General features: G+C 39.6%; 2 protein-coding genes across 3 annotated transcripts; both read left to right on the forward strand.

Moving 5' to 3' along the window:
• The first annotated feature begins 12,504 nt into the window (after positions 1-12,504).
• LOC125315873 (rust resistance kinase Lr10-like) lies at positions 12,505-19,523 on the forward strand. Of its 2 annotated transcripts, XM_048281968.1 has the most exons (3): positions 12,505-12,535; positions 12,610-13,790; positions 19,411-19,523. In XM_048281968.1, the coding sequence occupies exons 1-2, from the start codon at positions 12,514-12,516 to the stop codon at positions 13,782-13,784; spliced, it is 1,197 nt and encodes a 398-aa protein (XP_048137925.1). In that variant the 5' UTR covers positions 12,505-12,513; the 3' UTR covers positions 13,785-13,790; positions 19,411-19,523. The 2 variants fall into 2 exon arrangements, with proteins under 2 accessions (XP_048137925.1, XP_048137924.1); XM_048281967.1 differs by lacking the exon at positions 19,411-19,523 and having other exon boundaries at positions 12,610-14,018.
• LOC125315843 (rust resistance kinase Lr10-like) lies at positions 18,280-19,314 on the forward strand. The gene is made up of 2 exons (XM_048281834.1): positions 18,280-18,547; positions 18,665-19,314. The coding sequence occupies exons 1-2, from the start codon at positions 18,280-18,282 to the stop codon at positions 19,312-19,314; spliced, it is 918 nt and encodes a 305-aa protein (XP_048137791.1).
• Positions 19,524-20,657: the final 1,134 nt, after the last annotated feature.

The raw sequence follows: 20,657 nt of genomic DNA on the forward strand, positions 1-20,657 counted from the left end.
GGTTCGGTCCAGTTTTTGTGGCATACAGACTCAAAAACGAATCCAGACATCTCTCCTTCGTCTCCAACTTAGACTGCCACAAGTCTCTTTTGCGCAAAGAGAGGAAAAAGAAACAAGGGAGAGAACTCCTAGAATATTTTTGAAGGTTTGCACGTATCGACAAAAGTGCAATTGTGTTAAATTTTCTCAATTAATCTTTTACCAGCTTTATTGTTAAATTTTGTATCACTTTATTCTAAAAAAATTACCAAAATTGTGCCAATTCAGTCTTAAACTTTTTGACGGTTTGCCAATATATAGTCATTCCAACCAAACCAATGTAGTCATTCGGATCAATTTTTACCTAAAAATGCGATGTAGCAATCCGTCCGGCGCTAACTTGGACAATTGTTTAGAATTTTTCTTTTTTCCCTTTTCTAATTTCTCTTTCCTTGCTGCCGGTGGGTGGAGAGGGCTGGAATTTGATCCCCCTTGTCAGATCTGGGCAACAATCGCGTTGCTAGGCGAGGTTCATTGGGCCTTGGCCAACCGCAATAAGGAACAAAAAAGAAAAGATGAAAAATAAATGAAACAATACATAACTCAAAAAATCATTTTTTTAGTCAAATAACATTTCATTCACTTTTTCGATCGAAATATAAAAGAGAAATATCTAAGCTCAAATAGCACAATTTCAAACCCAGAGAAATACCAGATAACTTCAAAACAAAATAAATTCCCGATAACAAGAGAAATGAACAGAACAACATTATAGATCACACACTCAAAGAATATGCCTATAAATTTTTCACACCAAAACCGGCGGCCGATCACCGATTTCGTCTTTAGTAATAAACACACAATAAGAACTCCATTTGATGCTACCGCTTTGCCTTTTGGCGATGCGCACCTATATTTGACATCCCCAATATTGTCACCGAACGGAGTAAAAATATTGAACGAGCATAAATCTGACACATGTGAGAGTGATTTCTTCATCTTCTTCGAAATCGGACTTATTTATCAATGGAACGCTAGCAAAGAGAAATCTTGAAAACATACATGCAAAAAATCTCAAATTTAGATTAGATCGGGATAGAAATCTCTCGAAATCGGGAAAAAGAAACTTTCAGATCTAGACTAAATTGGAATAGAAAAGTTTCAAAATGGAAGAAAAACAAGAAAAAGTAGAGAAGCAAAATAACTCAAGGAAAAGGGAGGGAGGAGAGAGAGAGAGAGAGAGAGAGAGAGAGAGAGAGAGAGAGAGAGAGAGAGAGAGAGAGAGAGAGGGGTCTTTCTCTCCCTTGGATTTGCCGAGGGCGGCTGGAAACATAGAATGGAGAAGAGGGAGGAAAGTTTTTTAGGAAATGGCCTGATTCTTTGTCTACAAAAAAAAAAAAAAAAATCATTTTTAAAAATTATAAAATTATCCACTTAAGGGAGCACCACCAACGTCGACATCGGGGATTGGATCAAATTTCTAATATTTCAAAAATGAACTCATGTATTTCTTTTCACTCTCGTTTTGAGATTCGAATTCGGATCTTCTAATCTATAATTGCTAGTCCAAACCCCTAGCCGCTAGGCCGGATCGGGCCTTGTGGTCGCCACGCCACAAAAACGCTCACTTCCATACAATTAGTTTTGTAGTCCGAGATTTTTCCTTATCTCATCATTAATTCAAGAAACAGAGCCACTACAACTATTCCTCTCATCTCTATCTATCTTTCTTTTACATCTCAACACTAAACACTAATACTTGCATGATTGCTTCGTTCTCTCTGCGATTGCATGCAAAGATCAACTCATCCTCCTCCTCCTCCTCCTTCATTGGTCTTTTAGCATTAGTGCGCCACCTCTTGCGGCGAGGTCAGCATAAGCTACCCGTTTCGATTGGAGGGCGACTTGAATGACTGCGACAATCGTAACTATGAGCTAGCGTGCATAAATAACCGCACTGTCTTGGATTTGCACTCGAGCACGTATTATTGACGGTACATAGATGATAACGACTACATGATTAGGCTGGCAGATGTCGAGCTGAGAAAGGGCGACTGCTTGTCTCTTCCTCTTTGCTTTTTGTCGTGCAGCTGCTTCAGCTACGACCCAGATCGGCGTAGATGTGGGAAATAATACACGATGAAGTCAGGTCCGAAGATATCCAAGGCCGTTGCAATGGTGGACTGCGTGACCTCTGTCGATTCTTGATTTTACATTGAAAGCTTCATAGTGCCTTGATGGGGTTCAATTTTCTAATTTCTATAGTTCGAGAAGGTGAGCATACGCCATGGTAGATGCGAATGTCACGTATGTGGAAACTACATGCACTATAGATCTTTAAAAAAAAAAAAAAAGAATTGTGAGCATGTTTTTGTGTTTTTTTTTTTTCGGTGGAAGAGGATATGTTTGTTCAAAACCTGTGAAATAACATGCAGAACCCATTTTATTTGAAAATGCCCATCAAGATAAAGTAGTTAGGTAAATGCTGTCGTGGTATTTCTATGTGTGTAATAATAAATGATGATTTATTTAATTCGAATTCTGCGGACAAATCCTAGTTGAAACGATATATTAATTACTTGATTATGGTCTAGCTAATTGTCTTTTAAAACTTTTTCAGCTTTCACTTGACACATATTCAGAGTCCGTTTGATTTAGCATTCTGAAAGCCTCTTGTGGCTGGAGATGGTCGGCTGGCGACCCTAGCTGGATTTTGTAAAATAATAAAAAAAATAAAAAAAAAAAAAATAAAATTATAAATTATAAATTAGAAAAAAACATTTTAAAAAAATTTTAAAATTAAAAAAAATCAGAAAACCTAATTAGGCAAATCCATTTATGACTCATTTAAAATCCATTAAGTTGTTAAGTAACCCATTGATAATACATTGACGTTCGTTTTTAAATTTAATATAATCTATTTATGACCCACACCATCAAATATGGGCACCAGACTCATTTTGCCACGTCAAGGTTTGGGTATTTTTACTAGTTTAAATTCATTTGAACTGCAAATGAATATTGCCGTATTCAGTTTTCAGGATCACAGTAACTGCTCCAAACGCCATGTACAATCATTTTGAAACTCTTTATAACAAATGGAAAGAGGAGAGGGCAAACAAAACGGCACTTTGAGAATGTAATTGGAATTTTCAAAATTTAAATAAATTTAATTTGCGGGTTTTAAGATTGACTTTTTTTGGAGCCCAACAAAAACATGTCATTTTCATGCAAGTATTGGACCAATATTCACATAACTTCATTTGGATCCGATTTGAGCTTTCATGGCTTCCGATGGCATGTCACAAAAGTTTTCACAAGATTTTTTGGGTGCAACATCAGCGGATCCATACAATCCGAAAATTCCCACCGCTAATTCAACTTGCATCTATCGTACGAACTTTCCACACTTGAATTGGGAAAAAAAAACATGCTATTTGACAACAGATTCAACAAAAACGTATGACTTGCCCGAATGTAGATGAAAGTAAGTACATTATGTTCAAAAAGCCCAACGAAAGTATCTGAAAATGTGAAATTATGCTAGGTCAATTCTATTTTCAATGTCGAAAGTGCTCGCTGAGTTCAAGAAATCTATTATTTTATCTGATTTAATTTCTGGGATGATGACCCCCATACCTAAACTTTTTGCATATTTTCCAATCAAATGCCTGAACTTTTTTTTTTCAAATCAAGTAACGGAACTCTTCCAAATCAACTCAATCTTGTTCTTTCATTAAAAGAATAAGGGTTAATACCAAAAAAAAATTCAAACTACTACATTTGTGATAAATTTACTCCAATTTTTTTTTTACCACAAAAACCTCAAACTGGTACACCTGTGATAAATTTACCTCAAACTATTTTTTTACCAACAAAAATCTCAAACCGGTATACCTATGACAAATTCACTCCAAACTGGTATAATTATGATAAATTTACCCTTCGATAGTTTTCTCTAAATTTTACTATCAAATTGTTATGTTAGATGACATGTGGTAATTAAAGGGTGTACTAGTTTGAGGGGTTTTTATCATCTATTTGTCATAGATGTATCGGTATGGGGTTTTCGTGATATTAATCCTATTTAACAGAAACTAATGAATGATGAATTTGCCACGTGTGTACCGATTTGGGTTTTTCGGTTGTAATTTTTTCTTTTAATTTGAGATAAGTTTATCATACGTATACTAGTTTGGATTTTTTGCGGTAAAATAGTATTTTAGGATAAACCTATTATATGTGTATCAATTTGTGGTTTAATATGGTCAAAGAAATAGTTTGGGATAAATTTATTACATGTGAATCAATTTAAGATTTTTTATGGTCAAAAAAATAGTTTGTGGTAAGTTTGTCTCATGTATGCCAGTTTGGAGTTTTTTGTGGTATTAACCCACAGAATAAATGGTGTTGGGATGATGTAGTCATTTTTCCTCCTTAAATTGCCACTAGTTGTACACTTAGGATGCCATTTTGCCTTCTTAAGATACACCACATTAACAAATATACATTCCACACCTTGAAATGCTTCCATGTCATCTTTCTTCATCATGCATGGAGGTGGAAAAATGAATCAAGAACCATATTCTAACCCATATTTAAGAGTGTGCGTCATAAATGGATTGCTTAACAAATTGTGGGTCATAAGTGAATCACTTAACAACTTAATGGGCCTTAAATGATTTTTAAATGAGTCATAAATGGGTTAACTAATTATCTTAAGTGAGTCATAAAAATATTTTCTATTTATTTTTTATTTTTTTCGACAAGTACGATGAGTGCTGTAAAACCCTTGCCGGATCTAGGCGAGGGTTAGGCAGCCCTCACATGACCGGCAAGAGGTGACCCGCCACTCTCGCTGAAATTTTAAAAAAAGGAAAAGAAAAAAGAGAAGGAAAAGGAAAATAAAAAAGAAAAATAAAATAAAAAATAAAAGCAAAAGGAAGAGGAAAATATGAAAATAAAAAAAGAAAAGAAAAAATAAGTTTTTAATTTTTGATTTTTTAATTATAAAAATAGTTCACAATATTTTAGTAATATAATTTTTTTAATAATTCATAAATTTTATAAAATTGAATTAAATATAGTAGTGTTTTAGTAATATGGATTGGGTATAAGTCGTTAGATTTGTACTACACAAAATAGGTCACAACGGGACAATATTGATTGGACCATATTCGATCAACCTAAACCCAACCCCGACCCACCCTTTTGACATCTCTAAATGCGCATTAGACCACTGAGTTGGCATAGTTTTTGCAAACTCGGCACCATTTTTGCCGAGTCAAGATTGACGATAATAATTATGCATCATTGTTGCTGAACAAGGCAATCGCTTCATCAAAAAGTACATGACATATCAATTTAGTTTACAAAAGTACTAAATTAGTCCAATTTTGACGAGTTCGTATGCCAGCACAAACTTCATTGATTTGCTAGTATTATCTATTTTGTTAGATTGATTTACTAATTTTATAATCATGTGCGCTGATATTTCATATTGCGGAAAATTTCGATAACAGAAAAAAAGAAGGGAAAGTAGTCTTCCAATTCTGATTCGAAATGCGAATCTCTCCCTCTCTCTAGTCGCTTCATCACATATGATCCACGTCCATCTTCAGTATTAAAAATAATAAAAAGAAGAAAAATGCGACCTCACCACGTATTGTACTGGTACGTAAGAGAAGGCATAGATCATGTTATGTATGAAAGTTAAAGGGAATGACGACTCACTAGTAATTCGATATTGTGACATTCGAGTTAGAACATGAGAGCTTGTACCAGATAAGTTCACTAAACATGACATGCATTGCACGAGTAGCAAATGGAAGCTTTTATCATAGCCAATGTCAAATTGGTCATGCTCTAGTCTTGTGTAAATAATCCTTAGGCCTAAGGCACATTGTTGACTTGTTTGTTGGATGGCTATGGTTTACAGGTGCGCATATTAACGGTTCGTTGATCCGTCACTGTACTTGATGATCATAGTTTGCTCACATGCGAAGTCACACGTGTGTGTAATATGGAATCTATCGCCTTGTTATATTGCAAGGTACAATAATGATATCCTATACGATCTAATCATGATAGTGCATTGAAATCCTCGGCCGGGGTTGTAACCGAGAATGAAATGTTCATGTCTAATATAAATACATGTCAACTAGACTTTTGGGGTTCTAGATCAGTCAAAAGCCCAAGAACAGAAAGTTCATAAATTTATCGAAATTGCATTGCTCTTGCGATCTATCTGAAATTATGTTTACAGAAAAACCAATATCAAAACAATCCCCCACATGCAAAAGGGGCATTTAGCACCCCAGTGAAACCAGCTCAAACAGAAAACAATGTGATCGACATCATTCAATGTCCAAGAAGCTTGACTGTAACACAAAATGCAAGAGAAGCTGCTCGAAACGTTGATGACCCAAAAGAGCTCGTGTACTAAAAACAACATATTCAAACTTCCCTTGACGAAGCAACAACTTGGAACCCGGTTTCGGATTTAAGGAAACAAAACTAAAAGAATCTTCATCCTCCTTTTGGATAGCACAGGGTCTTCAGAAACGAAGTTCTTGCTATGAGCAGTAGATTGTAAAGAGAGAGAGAGATTTGAATCAGGAAAACGAGGTTTGTTTCCTTGGTTTATCAGATCATATTCAATTAATAATCACTGTTTGATTATGCTGGAAGTTGACTCAAACTAGGACTCTGAGTCCTTTGAAACTTAAGTTTGGGTGTTTGTTTTAACTAGTTTGAGGGCTGGCTTATTTGAAATTTAAAATTATAATGGAATATTGTAATTCATAAAAATTTATGAAATTATTCAAAGTGATATTTCTTTCGTGATTGCAATAAAAGATGAAGTGCCTTGAGTCCTATAATTCCATCTCTCAGTCACACATCTTACACGACAAACTTTAGGTTCCTGTATGTGGGCGACGTGGTGGATGTGCAGGTGGGCGGCGCCTTCTGCAAGCACAACTGGGAAAAGACAACATATCCTCTTTCATATGAAGAGGAGGACACTCCTTTATATAGAAGAGGGCCTCGAATTGCAACCGTTGATCTATATTTGATGTAATGGCTCAGATAGCATCTTCCCATTTACCTAACCACCGACAATAAATAGGAAGGTTCCAGAATACAGGACAGTCACCGGCTGGCCCGTCCCAAGGAATATTCTAGAAAATGGTGAAAAATCCTAGGCAAACCCTAGAGATCCAAGACACATCAAGTCTGAAGGTTCTTCTCGGGCATGAGATCACGTGTGATTCTCCCCCACCCATTTGAGTGCCGTCCTTAGTGTTCTCCGCTCGGGGTGTTTAGAAGTAGTTCTTGGAGAAATTAGAAGTCCAATTAAACTCTTACTCTTAACCATAAGGTGGCAGGGCATTACAAAAAGATATTCTGGCCGTCCTCTGTGCTCTCCGCTCGGGGTGTTTAGAAGTAGTTCTTGGAGAAATTAGAAGTCCAATTAAACTCTTACTCTTAACCATAAGGTGGCAGGGCATTACCAAAAAATATTCCGGACAATGTTTGGAGAAATTAGAAGTCCCGAATTAATTTCTAACACCTCATTCTAACGAATACGACAATAAATATATATTTGGAAATGGCAAACATGCAAAGCCTTCGGTGGTGAGGAGGTCTTCGGACTAGGTAATTTCGTTGTTCTCCTCCACCCAGTTTTGGTGATAGCTAACACAAAGTAACCTCTCATATTCATGCTCACTCATGGTGCTTATTCTAATCTCTCATTCGGCAAATTGTTGACGGAAATGGCTAGTTGGATGAAGAATGTGGACACAAGTGCAGAGTGTTCCAGTCGAATTTACTTTCCTTTATGGGTTTATGACCAATTTAGTGAAGGATTGGACATTCCAATGAAAGAAGTTAGTGAGGAGCGTAGGAGAAAAGTAAAGAAGATCATGATAGTTGCTTTTTGGTGCATTAAATTGAATCCTAGCGATCGCCCTTCAATGCGTAAAATCTTGGAAATGCTTGACGGAGAAGCAGATGATCTACAAATACCTCCCAAGCCACTCTTTTATCCACCAGAAGTGTCGGCAAGGGATGATGGAACTTGGACAGAATGCAAATATACTATAACCACTTCATCAATTAGTGTAACAACCTAGAAGATTCTCATCTTGAGTATAGCATTTGTTGAATTATTCCTTGAGTTCAAGCCTTATCATGAAATCCTTTCATCGAAAAATTTTGATTTATTCAAAATTTGGCGTATCCCATCCAAATTAAATATGTTTCTTATCTTGAGCGATTTCGTAACTATCCAAGAAGATCAAGAATTATGACCAAAAAAAAAAAAAAAAGGAACATCAAGAATATAACTTCACAGTGGAGGGATTTCTTTCAACCGTTCAAGGAAGACCCACTATTAATTATTATATGATTATTGTGGGGGGTAAAAAGGACTTTTGAGGGAGGAAAGAATATATAGTAAACCTTAGGGTTTCTTCCTTTGACTTTTTTGTCCTTCCATAATTTAAAGAAAAAGGCAGTCACTGGGTTTGGATAGTGAATAAGAGACCCACGCACTGTAGACTTCGAAGAAGGACGATCCGCGAAGACGAAAGAAAGGTGAACTCACAGTGATGTTCTCTTGATCGCGAGGAGGAGCCTTGAACGCGATTGATTTGTGCAGTGAGTTTATTATATACAATTGAGCTATTTTATCTATAAATACTTTGGGTTTGGGTATAATATAGATGTGAGAAATACGAGCATATTGAGCGTTGTAATTTTGACTCTCCGATTATAGTGGATTGTCCTTACTGGCTCTTCCTGTGGATATAGGTACCGATATTCGGGTTAAAAGGTTTAAGACTGAATTGATAAACTTAAAATGTTTATGACTAAATTGATAAAAGTGTAAAATGTTTAGGACTTTTTTGACAATTTTCCCGAGCAGGAATCCCTAGTTCAATCCGACTATCATGTGCTCAACCCTTCGAGCCTCCATCCTGTCCTTGGTCCTCAGTGTACCAAGCGTAGGCACTAGGGTCATGATTTTAGGCATGGGATTTCGAGGCCGACGTTGTGGTCTTGAGTCGAGGCCTTAGGATCTCGGGCGTTGTGGACTCGAGTTAACCCTCCTCTCCTCTCACAGTTGTTGATAGCAAAAGGTAAATAATTTAAGAATTTAGGGATCACATTAAATTAATTAAAAATTTAAGGATAATATTATACATGGAGCCAGAGTTAGGGATCGTTATTTATGTTGTTAGTACACTTTGATTTATGAATTGAGCACAAAAAGTAAGTGTGTTCAGAAGGACCTGGAAAAGATGGACGCGCTTGTTGCTCGGGCATCCTTTGATTTTCCAGTATGGCTCGCCAACGAGCTGCGCGTCTCCGCACGTTGATCGACTTTGACGAGTCTTACCCACAAGTCAAGCACTCCGCAATAATTCTTCTTTTCTTTTTTTTTTGGTCAAAACAATAGTTCACAAGGGGCTATATGATCTTCAAAAACCTACACGCTTTCTAATCCAATCCAATTATTCCGATAAAAAAAAAATCCAATTCAATTCGTGACTTGCAAGTGCACGCAGCCCACATTGCAATGCCAAAGCAACTTGTCTTTGTTCTTAGTTACTTTTATACTCGGATAGTATCGATCTCATGTGGCTATATTACCGACGTAAGCTACCCTTCTTCGCTAAAAGGTGATATGAGGAACTTACGAGCTAGGCCGTGAAAATAATCGCATTGTTTTAGATTTATTCTCGAGCAAGTACTAGGTGCAGTTATTTGACTAGAAAAACCACACAATCCGGCTTGTTGACATTGGGCTGTAAACGGGTAACTGGTCATCTCTTCCTCTCCGCCCTTTGATTGTGGGAATAATCGCACTGTTTCCTTCATGATTATTTTATCGATTAAATATATCTCGTTTTCTCGATAATACTCTAAGGAGTCCTCCAATCACGTCTTAATCACATGACATTTTACTAGTACGTAAGAAAAATGCATGAATCATGTTACATCCGAATATATAATTTCAAAATTAGGGAAGTTGAGGTTTGTATTAAAAAGGAATAAACATGGGAAAAATAACTATTTTTTTTATAAGATTTTTTTTACCACCTTCAGAATGAAAAGGCAAAATATGTTAAAAACCAAATGCATAACGCGAGTCTTCATGTAGAAGAAAAGTCAAGGGGATCAGGACGGGCCAAGGTCGATTGAACTTTTTGACTCATCAGCGACCATTCCCACTGCTTTCCGTGTCTGATGCGTCCCATTTTCTCCTTCTCTCATCACTATTTAAAGAAAGAAAGAGAGCATCTTCATCAGTCTCATTCCACCTCCCAGCACCAAACCCTAGATTTGCTCTTAACTAGTTCGTGCTTTCTGCTATTGCATAAGCTATGCACAAAGACCAACTCCTCCTCCTCCTCCTCCTCCTTATTCTACATCCGTGTTTTAGTATCCCCCTCGAAATTAATCGATGTACCACCTCTTGTGGCGAGGTCGCAAACATAAATTACCCATTTCGACTGAGGAGCGACCCAAAGGGGTGTGGCGACCGTAACTTTGAGCTGGCCTGCATAAATAACCGCACCGTCCTGGATTGGAACTCGAGCCAGTACTATGTACACTCCATCAACTATATCAACCGCATGATTAGGGTCACCGATGTCGGGCTGTGGAAGGGCAATTGCTCGTCTCTTCCTCTTCGCTCTCTCTCCAACGCCAACCTCGACTTCATCCCGGATGGGTACTATCGCATGATATACCCAATCGCAGTGATCGTGGGCTGCATGAACGCCGTCAATTCTCCACTTTACATCGACACTTCGTCGTGCCTTGATGGGCTTCCATTTTCGAATTTCTCTAGCACGGGAAGGCGATTATATGCCATGGTCGATCCGAACGTCTCGTCTGTGGAAACTGCATGCACTATAGAGTTTATGGCACCGATAGGTTGGTGGCCGGTTGATGGCAATGATCTTCTTTCCTGTGAGCAAATTCACGAACTTATGGTTGATAGGTTCGAGCTTTCATGGTATCCTGGCAGGAAGAAAGGTAAGGACTTTTGAGTGTGTTCAGTTTTCTCAAAGCGACCAAAACAACAATAATAATAGCGAGGATATAGTTGGTCAAAACATGTGAAATTTCATCTTCGTGAAATTGAGCTTGCGCCATCAGCATATCCTTCCAGAGCTCGATTTGAAAAGAGAAATAATTATGTGACACTGACAGTCCTTTAATCTATTGCAGGCAAAGAAAAAAAAAAATGTGGAGCCCACTTCTTTAATGATTTGTGGCCCATAATATGCTATTACTTTCGTAACCACCCAAAAAACATTATGCTAACAAAACCCATTTGAAAATGCTGTTAAGATAGTGTCTAATTAAGTATTTGTTCCTTTTCGACCAAAAAAAAAATGGTTGTTCTTTTAGGCTGCGTTTGTTTTGTGGAAAAAGTTTTCTTAGAAAATAATTTTCCCAATTTCTGATGTTTGGGGGGCAGAAACTACATGGTCAAAGAAAATGTTTTCCAGTCAATGAAAAAGTTCTTTCTAAACCCATGGAAAATGATTTTCATATGTGAAAGGAAGGAAATCATTTTCCAATTTCTTCCTATCAAACTTGTGCCTGCCCTCTCCCCTGTCTCATCCATTTCCCTCTTCACGCGGCCTTCTGCTTTCTGAGCCCCTCCTTTTTCCTCATCTTCTTCACCCAACCAACGGAGCCGCTGCTGCCAATCGCCGCCATGTCTCCCTCATCGCCTCCTTCATCTACCTCCTCGGCGAGTCACGGAGAGATCAAGACCTCACGAGTTGCAGCGAACTCATCAGATCTGGAGCTCGTGGCCTCGCGAGTCGGCGTCGAGCGAAGCCTCGTCTCGCCGGATCTGGCGAGGCCGGCGATGCGAGATTTGGCCTCGCCCAAGGCTGGTGAGCTCAGGCCGAGCCTCGCCGGATCTGGCGATTCGAAGCCTTGCTCGAGGCCGGCGAGGCTTGGCCTGAGCTTGCTGCCCCGGGCGCGCCGGAGCGAGGATCAGCTTGATTGTGGCCAGTCGTCGGCCGTCGCCGTGGCCGGCAACTGGTTGGTGAAGAAATTACAGCGGAAGGAAGAAGCCGACGATCTTACAGAAGAAAGAAGAAAAAAAGGGAAATTTTTTTAAAAGAAGTTACTAAAAAGTAAAATAATTAAAAAATACTAATTATTTGATAATTTTTTTTCTAGAAAAATTATTGTCATGCCAAATGGTAGAAATCATTTTTCAGAGAATTTTCAGACTTTAACCAAACAACAGAAAATTTTGTCATTTTCTTGAAAAATGACTTTTTTACAAATATTTTTAAAAATTTCACGAATCAAACGGAGCTTTAATTGTTTTCAGCTTTTTTCTTTTTTTTTTGGGGGGGTTGGGGGGATCGAACCGATATGCTCATTGCTTGATTATGGTCTAAACAAGTGTCTCTTAAATTTTTCTCAGATAACATTTGTTACATATTCAACTTCAAGTGCGGATTATGGATTAACGATTACCTCAATACGATGATCTGGCTCTTTGTCATCGGTAATATTATCACAGTCTTATTATTGTGGAATCGACTTTATATTTCTGAATGCAAACATTTAACACACCCACAGTGTTTCCGTGCATGGTTGTGAAATTCATCTTGGGAGTCCCATGCGTGTTGACGTTGCTAGTACGCAAATGGAGGAGAAGACACTTAGCAATGGATCAAAACGTTGAGGAATTCTTGCAGTCCAATAATAACTTCTTGCCGATAAGGTACTCTTACTCGGACATTAGGAAAATCACGGGCGGCCTCAAGGACAAGCTAGGCGAGGGAGGGTACGGTTCCGTGTTCAAAGGAAAGCTCCGGAGCGGCCGCGAGGTGGCCGTCAAGATTCTAAAGAAGGGGAAAACAAACGGGCGGGATTTCATCGGCGAAGTGGCTACCATCGGAAGAATTTACCATGTTAATGTGGTCGGACTCATTGGTTATTGTTTCGAGGGCTCCAAACAAGTTCTTGTCTACGATTTCATGCACAATGGGTCTTTGGACAAGCATATTTTCTCACGAGCGGAAGGGATTTCTCTTGGTTGCAAGGAAGTGTACGAGATTGCTCTCGGAGTAGTTAGAGGGATTGAATATCTTCATCGAGGATGCGACGTACAAATTCTACACTTTGATATCAAGCCTCACAACATTCTTCTCGATAGGGATCTCACCCCAAAAGTTTCCGACTTTGGGCTCGCAAGATTGTATCCCACGGACCACAATACCGTGACTTTGACTACCGCGAGAGGAACCTTGGGATACATGGCTCCGGAGCTGGTCTACAAGAACCTTGGGGGCGTCTCTTATAAAGCCGATGTCTATAGTTTTGGCAAGTTGTTGATAGAAATGGCCAGTGGCAGGAAGAATTGGGACGCGGTTGTAGAGTGCTCCAGTCAGACTTACTTCCCTTTATGGGTTCATGACCAACTTAGCGAAGGATTGGACATCCCGTTGGAGCAAGCTAGAGAGGAGGATAGGAGAACAGTAAAGAAGATGATGATAGTTGCTCTTTGGTGCATACAATGGAGTCCTAGAGACCGCCCTTCGATGCGCAAAGTCTTGGAAATGCTGGAAAGAGAAGCAGATGATCTACAATTACCTCCCAAGCCACTCTTTTATCCAACAGAAGAGTCAACAAGAGATGATGGAACTTGGACTGGGGAAGGCAATGATATGGCATCCACTCCATCAACTAGTGCAATGACTTACGAAGATTCTCATCTCGAGGATACAAGTACTGTCATTACACAAGTATAGGCACATTTCAGAACCTATTGATCCCGTGACATGTGACAAATAGGAAAGGATCGTATTGATGATGCTTTATGTGTACCTCCCCTTTCATGGTCATCATCAGATGGCACATGTTTATAGTTATGTTTATGCATCTTAATTATGAGTGTATTCTATCCATGGTCCTACAGTTGTATTCTACCCATGGTCCTTCAAGCACGAAAGTATTTGGAATGCTGAAGAAGTATTTGAAATTTACCCCTCATGTCCATGGTGAGTTCAGATTCCCATCTTACGTTATGTTTTCAAATTGTGTTTCTCAATTATGAAAAGTCATGCGTGAAAATTACAACTTTTCAATAGTAATCTCTTTTCAACAAAAAAAAAAAAATTTGTAATCTCTCTCTCTGTATAAATATGTATAGATTTTTCTTATCATTTAATCTGTCCCTCCGATTAAACGAACGTAGACTTTATGAATCATTCTACACACGAGACTTTATGAATATTTTGTGGGGGATAAGCATTTTGATTTCTCCCCCTTTGCCTGCAACGAGAGCTTACAAAAGAAAAACTCATACCAATCGAATTGAATATCCTATCATTTAAAGATGAATCAACATGACCTTTTCGACTCTCATTTCAACCGTCAAATTACAATCTCCTAATCTGCCCCACCCCATAGCCACCGGGGCGGGGCAAGTTTGGCTTTGAGCTCGCTGCGCCTGTGCCGGGGTCGATTGAAAAGAGTAAAGATCCAAACTCCTAATCTAGTTTCGTTCCAGTACGACGGCCTCAATATCCCGGTCATCGGGCCACGAGATTCGACGATGTTGGCCGATGCGAGACTGGAGGTGGATTTCGGAGTCCGCACGAAGAGGAGCTATCTCAAGGCGGCCAAGTTCCTAAGGTACTTCGGCTGTTGCGACTCTCTAACACTAGTCTGTCACAAAACCGAGGTAAGTAATTCTTTCGAAAGGGTAATTTCGTATCAATTATTTGCATGCTAGTGTGAACTGATCCTGCTATCTTTTTTTTTTTTCCCTTTTTTTGTATCCATAGGCATTGGTTCTTCCGGAGGAAATCAGAAGTGAAATGCTTCCTCCATTGCGCAATGTCAAGCATCTGAGACTTCAAATCCTCTTCGACACTCCTGAAGTTAGTACTACTTCTCAACTGACAGAAAGCTTGAGGTGGATGTGTCCTCGTTTAGAGACGCTGGTCATTAGTCCCGAACCCCGCCAAGAAAGCTTGAGGTGGATGTGTCCTCGTTTACAGAAAGCTTGAGGTTGATGTGCTGCGCGTTGACCGACCTTGACTTTTCAGCCGACCAATCCCAACCCCTTCCTTCTCTCACGCGTCCCATTTTGTGGTCGCTACATCCCAAATCACTCTCATCCACACAAAGAGTTTGTACTCTGAGATTTTTTTTTCTTCTCTAGTTTTTACCTATCTTTCTATTTACATCTCAGCACTAAACACTTGATTTTCTTACTTCGTTCGTGTTCACTTCTTTCCCATTGCATGACCAATGCCCAAGGATCAACTGCTCCTCCTTCTCTTTCTTCTTCTACATCAGTCTTTTAGGATTGCCACAAACAATAATCAGTGAACCAGCTCTTGCGGTGAGGTCACGGACATAAGCTTCCCATTTCGACTAAAGGGCGACCTGAAGATCTGTGGGGACCCCAAATTTGAGCTATCGCGCTTAAATAACTAGACTATTTTGAATTTGTATTCGGGCAAATATTACGCATGACACATCAACCATACCAACTACACCATCAGGGTTGCCGATGTAGGGATGAGAAAGGCCAATTGTTCGTCTCTTCCTCGACGCTCCTTGTCGTGCGGCAACTTCAGCTACCATGATCCATATAGTGTTTGTGACTACCAATCATACATGTTCTATGGTCGAGAGCCATCCAGGACCGTCTTGATCGTGAACTGCACGAAGGCGGTTGCTTCTCGGCTTTACATTGACGCTTCATCATGCCTTGATGGGGTCAAATTTTCCTAGTACAAGAAGGCGAATATACGCCATGATCGATGTGAATGTCTCGAACGTGGAAACTGCATGCACTATAGAGCTTATGCCAATGATACCTTGGTGGGTCGATGGCAATAATCCTCGGTCCTACGCCCAAATTCACGAACAGATGGTTTATGGATTTGAACTTTCATGGCTTCCAATTGCGGGTAAGATGTATTGCAAACGTCATTATTATTGGGAAATCAGCAGAAAGCACCAAATTCAGTGCCGAAGCAAGAAAGGTAAGAACTTCTCAGCTTGTTCAGTTTTCTCCAACAAAAAAAAAAAAAAATAGAACAAAAAATTATTGTGAGGACATATCTGATCAAAATCTGATAAATTTGATCTAAACGTGAGATATATTAGAAAGCTAACGACGTTTGCATATATAATACTTCTCTGTTTCTGCAATATATTGTAATGCTATCCACTTAAATATTCAGTCCAAAGAGGTTCCATCTGCAATATATTGCCCAATGTTTTAGGATTAAACCATTGTGTATAATTCTTTTTTTTTTGTCAAATTTGTGTGAAAATTGTAAATGTAATCATTTCGGTCAATTTTCATCGGATGTTCTTGACGATTTAGTTATCGTCGGTCGTCCTACATGGCAAACCGCCACGTTAGTGGTTTTTGATGATAATGGTTGGGAGGAATACATTGAAATTTTTCTGAGAAATTTAGGACTAAATTAGCAAAATTGAAAATTTTATAACTGTATGATTTTTTAGTGGTTGGGCAATTTTCCCATTATATGTTTCCTTAACGAGTGCCTCATTTCATGTTCAACAAAGTCAATCGGTCTTATTGATTTCGAATTCCGCTGATCAATCTCGGTGGGTTAAACGGATATCATTGCTTGATTATGCTCTAAATAAGTGTTGTATGTTTCCTTTGCTGGGGATTCAATCTCTTTTGCAGGAAAAGTTATCATGGGTTGCCTCTTCATTATCGGTTGGTTGATGGAGATGATTTCGCTCTATGGCATCGGTAGCGTTACTAAATGCACACATTTAACACACCCAAAAACTGGGGGAAAATTGTCAAAAAAAAGTCTTAAACCTATTGCACTTTTGCCAATTCAGTCATAATTTTTTTTTTGTGTCAATTCAGCTCTAAACTTTTTGTATTTTTACCAATTCAGTCCATCCAACAAATATTGGCCGATCGGTCTTGACCTAGAGGGCGGCCGATACCGATGATGCAATTTTTAATAATATTTTAATAATTATTTCAATTTTTTGTTTGTTTTCTTTTTTTTTCCTCTTTTCTTTCTTTTTCTTTTTTTTTTCATTAGGGTCTTCTTCTTCCTTCAGCCATGGAGTCGGCAATTAGCTAGAGAAGAGCGGCGGCAAGCCATCGGCGACACCGCTGCTAGACGAGGCCGCACTCGCCCACCGGCGACGCTATGGCTAGGCGAGCTCGGCCTCGCCCGGATCCGGCAACGTTTGGATTAGCCATGGTAACCCCCAAGGAATTACAGAGAGAGAGAGAGAGAGAGAGAGAGAGAGAGAGAGAGAGAGAGAGAGAGAGAGAGAGAGAGAGAGAGAGAGAGAGAGAGCAGGGTGGCTTGCTTGGGATCGAGATGAGAGATTCGAAGGTTCGAGTCGGAGGAAGGAATAGGAATAACAACGCCATGGATGGGCGATGGCGAGGGCGGGCACGGCCGGATCCGGGCGAGGCCAAGCTTGCCCAGCCATGGCGTCGCGGCGACGGCAACGACAACGCCATGGCTGGACGAGCTTGGCTTCGCCCGGATCCGGTGAGGCCCGGCCTCGTCCGGCGGCTGCGGCGCTGGCGCTTGTGGTCCCTCAGCTATGTCTTCCACTCAAGATCCCAACAGGTTGCTTCATCCTCATCACCACTGCACAAACCAGATTTCCCCTTCTTTAGCCTATCTTACAAGACGGGGAGCCTCAAGACGCTGCTGCTTCTAGCGGCGAGGAGTCACGATTGGAATCATCAATGAAGAAAAGCATCATGGGTTTTCTCAACATCTCCCAGAGTGATTACTACATCGGCGACTCCATGACCCGAGGAAAGGAGAAGACTCAAAAAGAAAAAATAAATAAATAAATAAAGAAAAGAGAAAAAATTAAAAATTATTAAAAATCTCCACGTCATCGACATGCCAACGCTAGCGTGCCAAAGTTTGTTGGACGGATTGAATTGGTAAAAATACAAAAGGTTTAGAATTGAATTGGCACAAAAAAAAGGGTTTAGGACTAAATTGGCACAAAATTAAAAAGTTGAGGACTGAATTGGCAAAATTAAAAGGTTTAAGACTGAATTAATAAAAGTGCAATATGTTTTGGACTTTTTTTGACAATTTTTCCCAAAAACTGGTTATCAAATTAATAACGCACCCACAATTTTCTTGCGCTTTCCCCAAAATTACAGTGCCATTCATTGTTGTGAAGTTCACCGTGGGAGGCCCACGTGTGATGATGTTGCTAATAAGCAAATGGAGGAGAAGGCACTTAGCAATGGATCAAAATGTTGAAGATTTTTTGCAGTCAAACAATAACTTCTTGCCAATACGGTACTCTTACTCGGACATCAAGAAAATCACGGGCAGTCTCAAGGACAAGCTAGGCAAGGGAGGGTACGGTTCCATTTTCAAAAGAAGACTCCGGAGCAGCCACGAGGTGGCTGTGAAGATTCTGAAGAAGGGGAAAGCGAACTGGCAGGACTTCATCAGTGAAGTGGCTACCATCGGAAAAATTTACTGTGTTAATGTGGTTGGACTCATTGGTTTTTGCTTTGAGGGCTCGAAACAAGCTCTTGTTTACGATTTCATGCGCAATGGGTCTTTGGCAAAGCACATTTTTTCATGAGGAGGACAAGGGACTTCTCTTGATTGCAATGAAGTGTACAAAATTGCTCTTGGAGTGGCCAGAGGGATTGAGTATCTTCATCGAGGATGCGACATTCAAATTTCACACTTTGATATCAAGCATAAGAACATTCTTCTCGATAAGGATTTTAACCCAAAAATTTCTGACTTTGGGCTTGCCAAATTGTATCCCACGGACTACAACACCATATCCATGACTGTTGTAAGAGGAACGTTAGGATGCATGGCTCCAGAGCTGGTCTATAGGAACCTCGGGGGCGTCTCTTACAAAGCTGATGTCTACAGTTTCGGTAAATTGCTGATGGACATGGCTAGTGGAAGCAAGAATATGGATGCAGATGTAGAGCATTCAAGCCAGACGTGCTTTCCTATATGGGTTCATGACCAACTCTGCGAAGGATTGAACGTTCCCATAAAAAATGTCAGCAAGGAGGATAGGAGTATTACAAAGAAAATAATGATTGTTGCTCTTTGGTGCATTCAATTGCATCCGGGCAACCGCCCTTCGATGCGCAAAGCCTTGGAAATGTTGGAAGGAGAAGTAGATGACCTACGAATACCTCCGAAGCCACTCTTTCGTCCAGCAGAATTGTCAACAAGGATGATGGAACTTGGACTAACAATGGCGAAGCGACTGGATGCACTTCATCAACTGGTGCATTAACTTACGATGATTCTCCTCTTGAGTCAACTACGAGTGGTAATAGACATATATCAAAACCCTTTGATCCTGTGATTGTGGCAAAAAGAAATGTATCATATTGATGATGTTTTAAGTGTACCTCCCTTTTCATTACCACGGATTGCATATGTTTATAACTCAGATTATCATCGGCATATTAAAGATGTCATTAATCACACTTTGGACTTTCGGAGCGAGTTTGGGTTTCGTAGTCTTTGCTTCAAAACTAATCAGCACACAACCCGCGCTTCGCGTAGCTTCATGGCACTCCAACCGCCACATTCGCATGGCTTCGTTGCGCTCCAAATGTGGCTTCGAATAATGTCAAAAAATGATGGATGGGGAGATGATAAGATCTTCAAAGAGATGATAAACTTCTGTTTAGGCTCCGTTGGTAATGAAATAATTTGTCATTGGCTAATTATTTTAAGTGATGCACATGATCATTTTCAGGAAAATGTTTCCCAAATCACTTGTTTCTCGCGAAACAAACTGAGACTTAAAGGATGGGAAACCCGAAGAACACTTATAACAAGTTCCTTAATTTGCGATACAGAGCAAAATAACAAAAAGTTAGGGGAACAAATCCGAAATAACGGAAAGATCGCGTTACTTTTTGCTTCCTGCTAATCTCTCTCCTTTAGCTTCCGACCAAAATAAAAAATCTCTTCCTTTGGCGATGGAGATCGTTTCTAGACTCAAACACAGTAAAGGATAATTCGAAAATTAAGCTAAAAAAATGAAAATAATACATTCCGATTCTCGTTTATCCTTCTCTCTCGTGATCTTAGTCAGATCTCTCCTCTTTTCCAGATTCCATCTCCACTCTCAGATCAAAGTTACCATTGGACACTCGCCCAAAAGAAGAAGACGAAGAAGAGGATGAGCGGTGGAGGGGAATCGGTGGCCACGCTGTGCAACACGTGCATGGTGGGGACGCCGGTGACAGGTGTAGCCGCAAGTGCATTTAGGAGTGAGTGATTCTAGGCTCCTTCCAGTATCTTACCCATCAGAACTGATTTCCCAAATTTTGTACCCCGGAACCTAAAACCTACCTTGTGTCTACTGGCTCCCTGGGTATTTAGAAAATATTTAGTGAATGAATGGGAAGAAATGAAATCAGATTTAGAGGCGTGATAACACTCTTTTTAATGAATTATTTGTCTCACAATGTTGCTAATGGGTACTAGCAAAAATCGTCCGAGGACACAACATAATTTCGGAATGAGAATATCAGATAGTTATTCTAATATTTTTCTACGAACTCTTAAAGTGAAATAATGGAAAAGACAGCCGTATCTCTTTGAAAAAAAAAATAGAAGTTG

This window comes from Rhodamnia argentea, chromosome 7 (assembly GCF_020921035.1).
Source record: "Rhodamnia argentea isolate NSW1041297 chromosome 7, ASM2092103v1, whole genome shotgun sequence".
Lineage (NCBI taxonomy): Eukaryota > Viridiplantae > Streptophyta > Magnoliopsida > Myrtales > Myrtaceae > Rhodamnia > Rhodamnia argentea.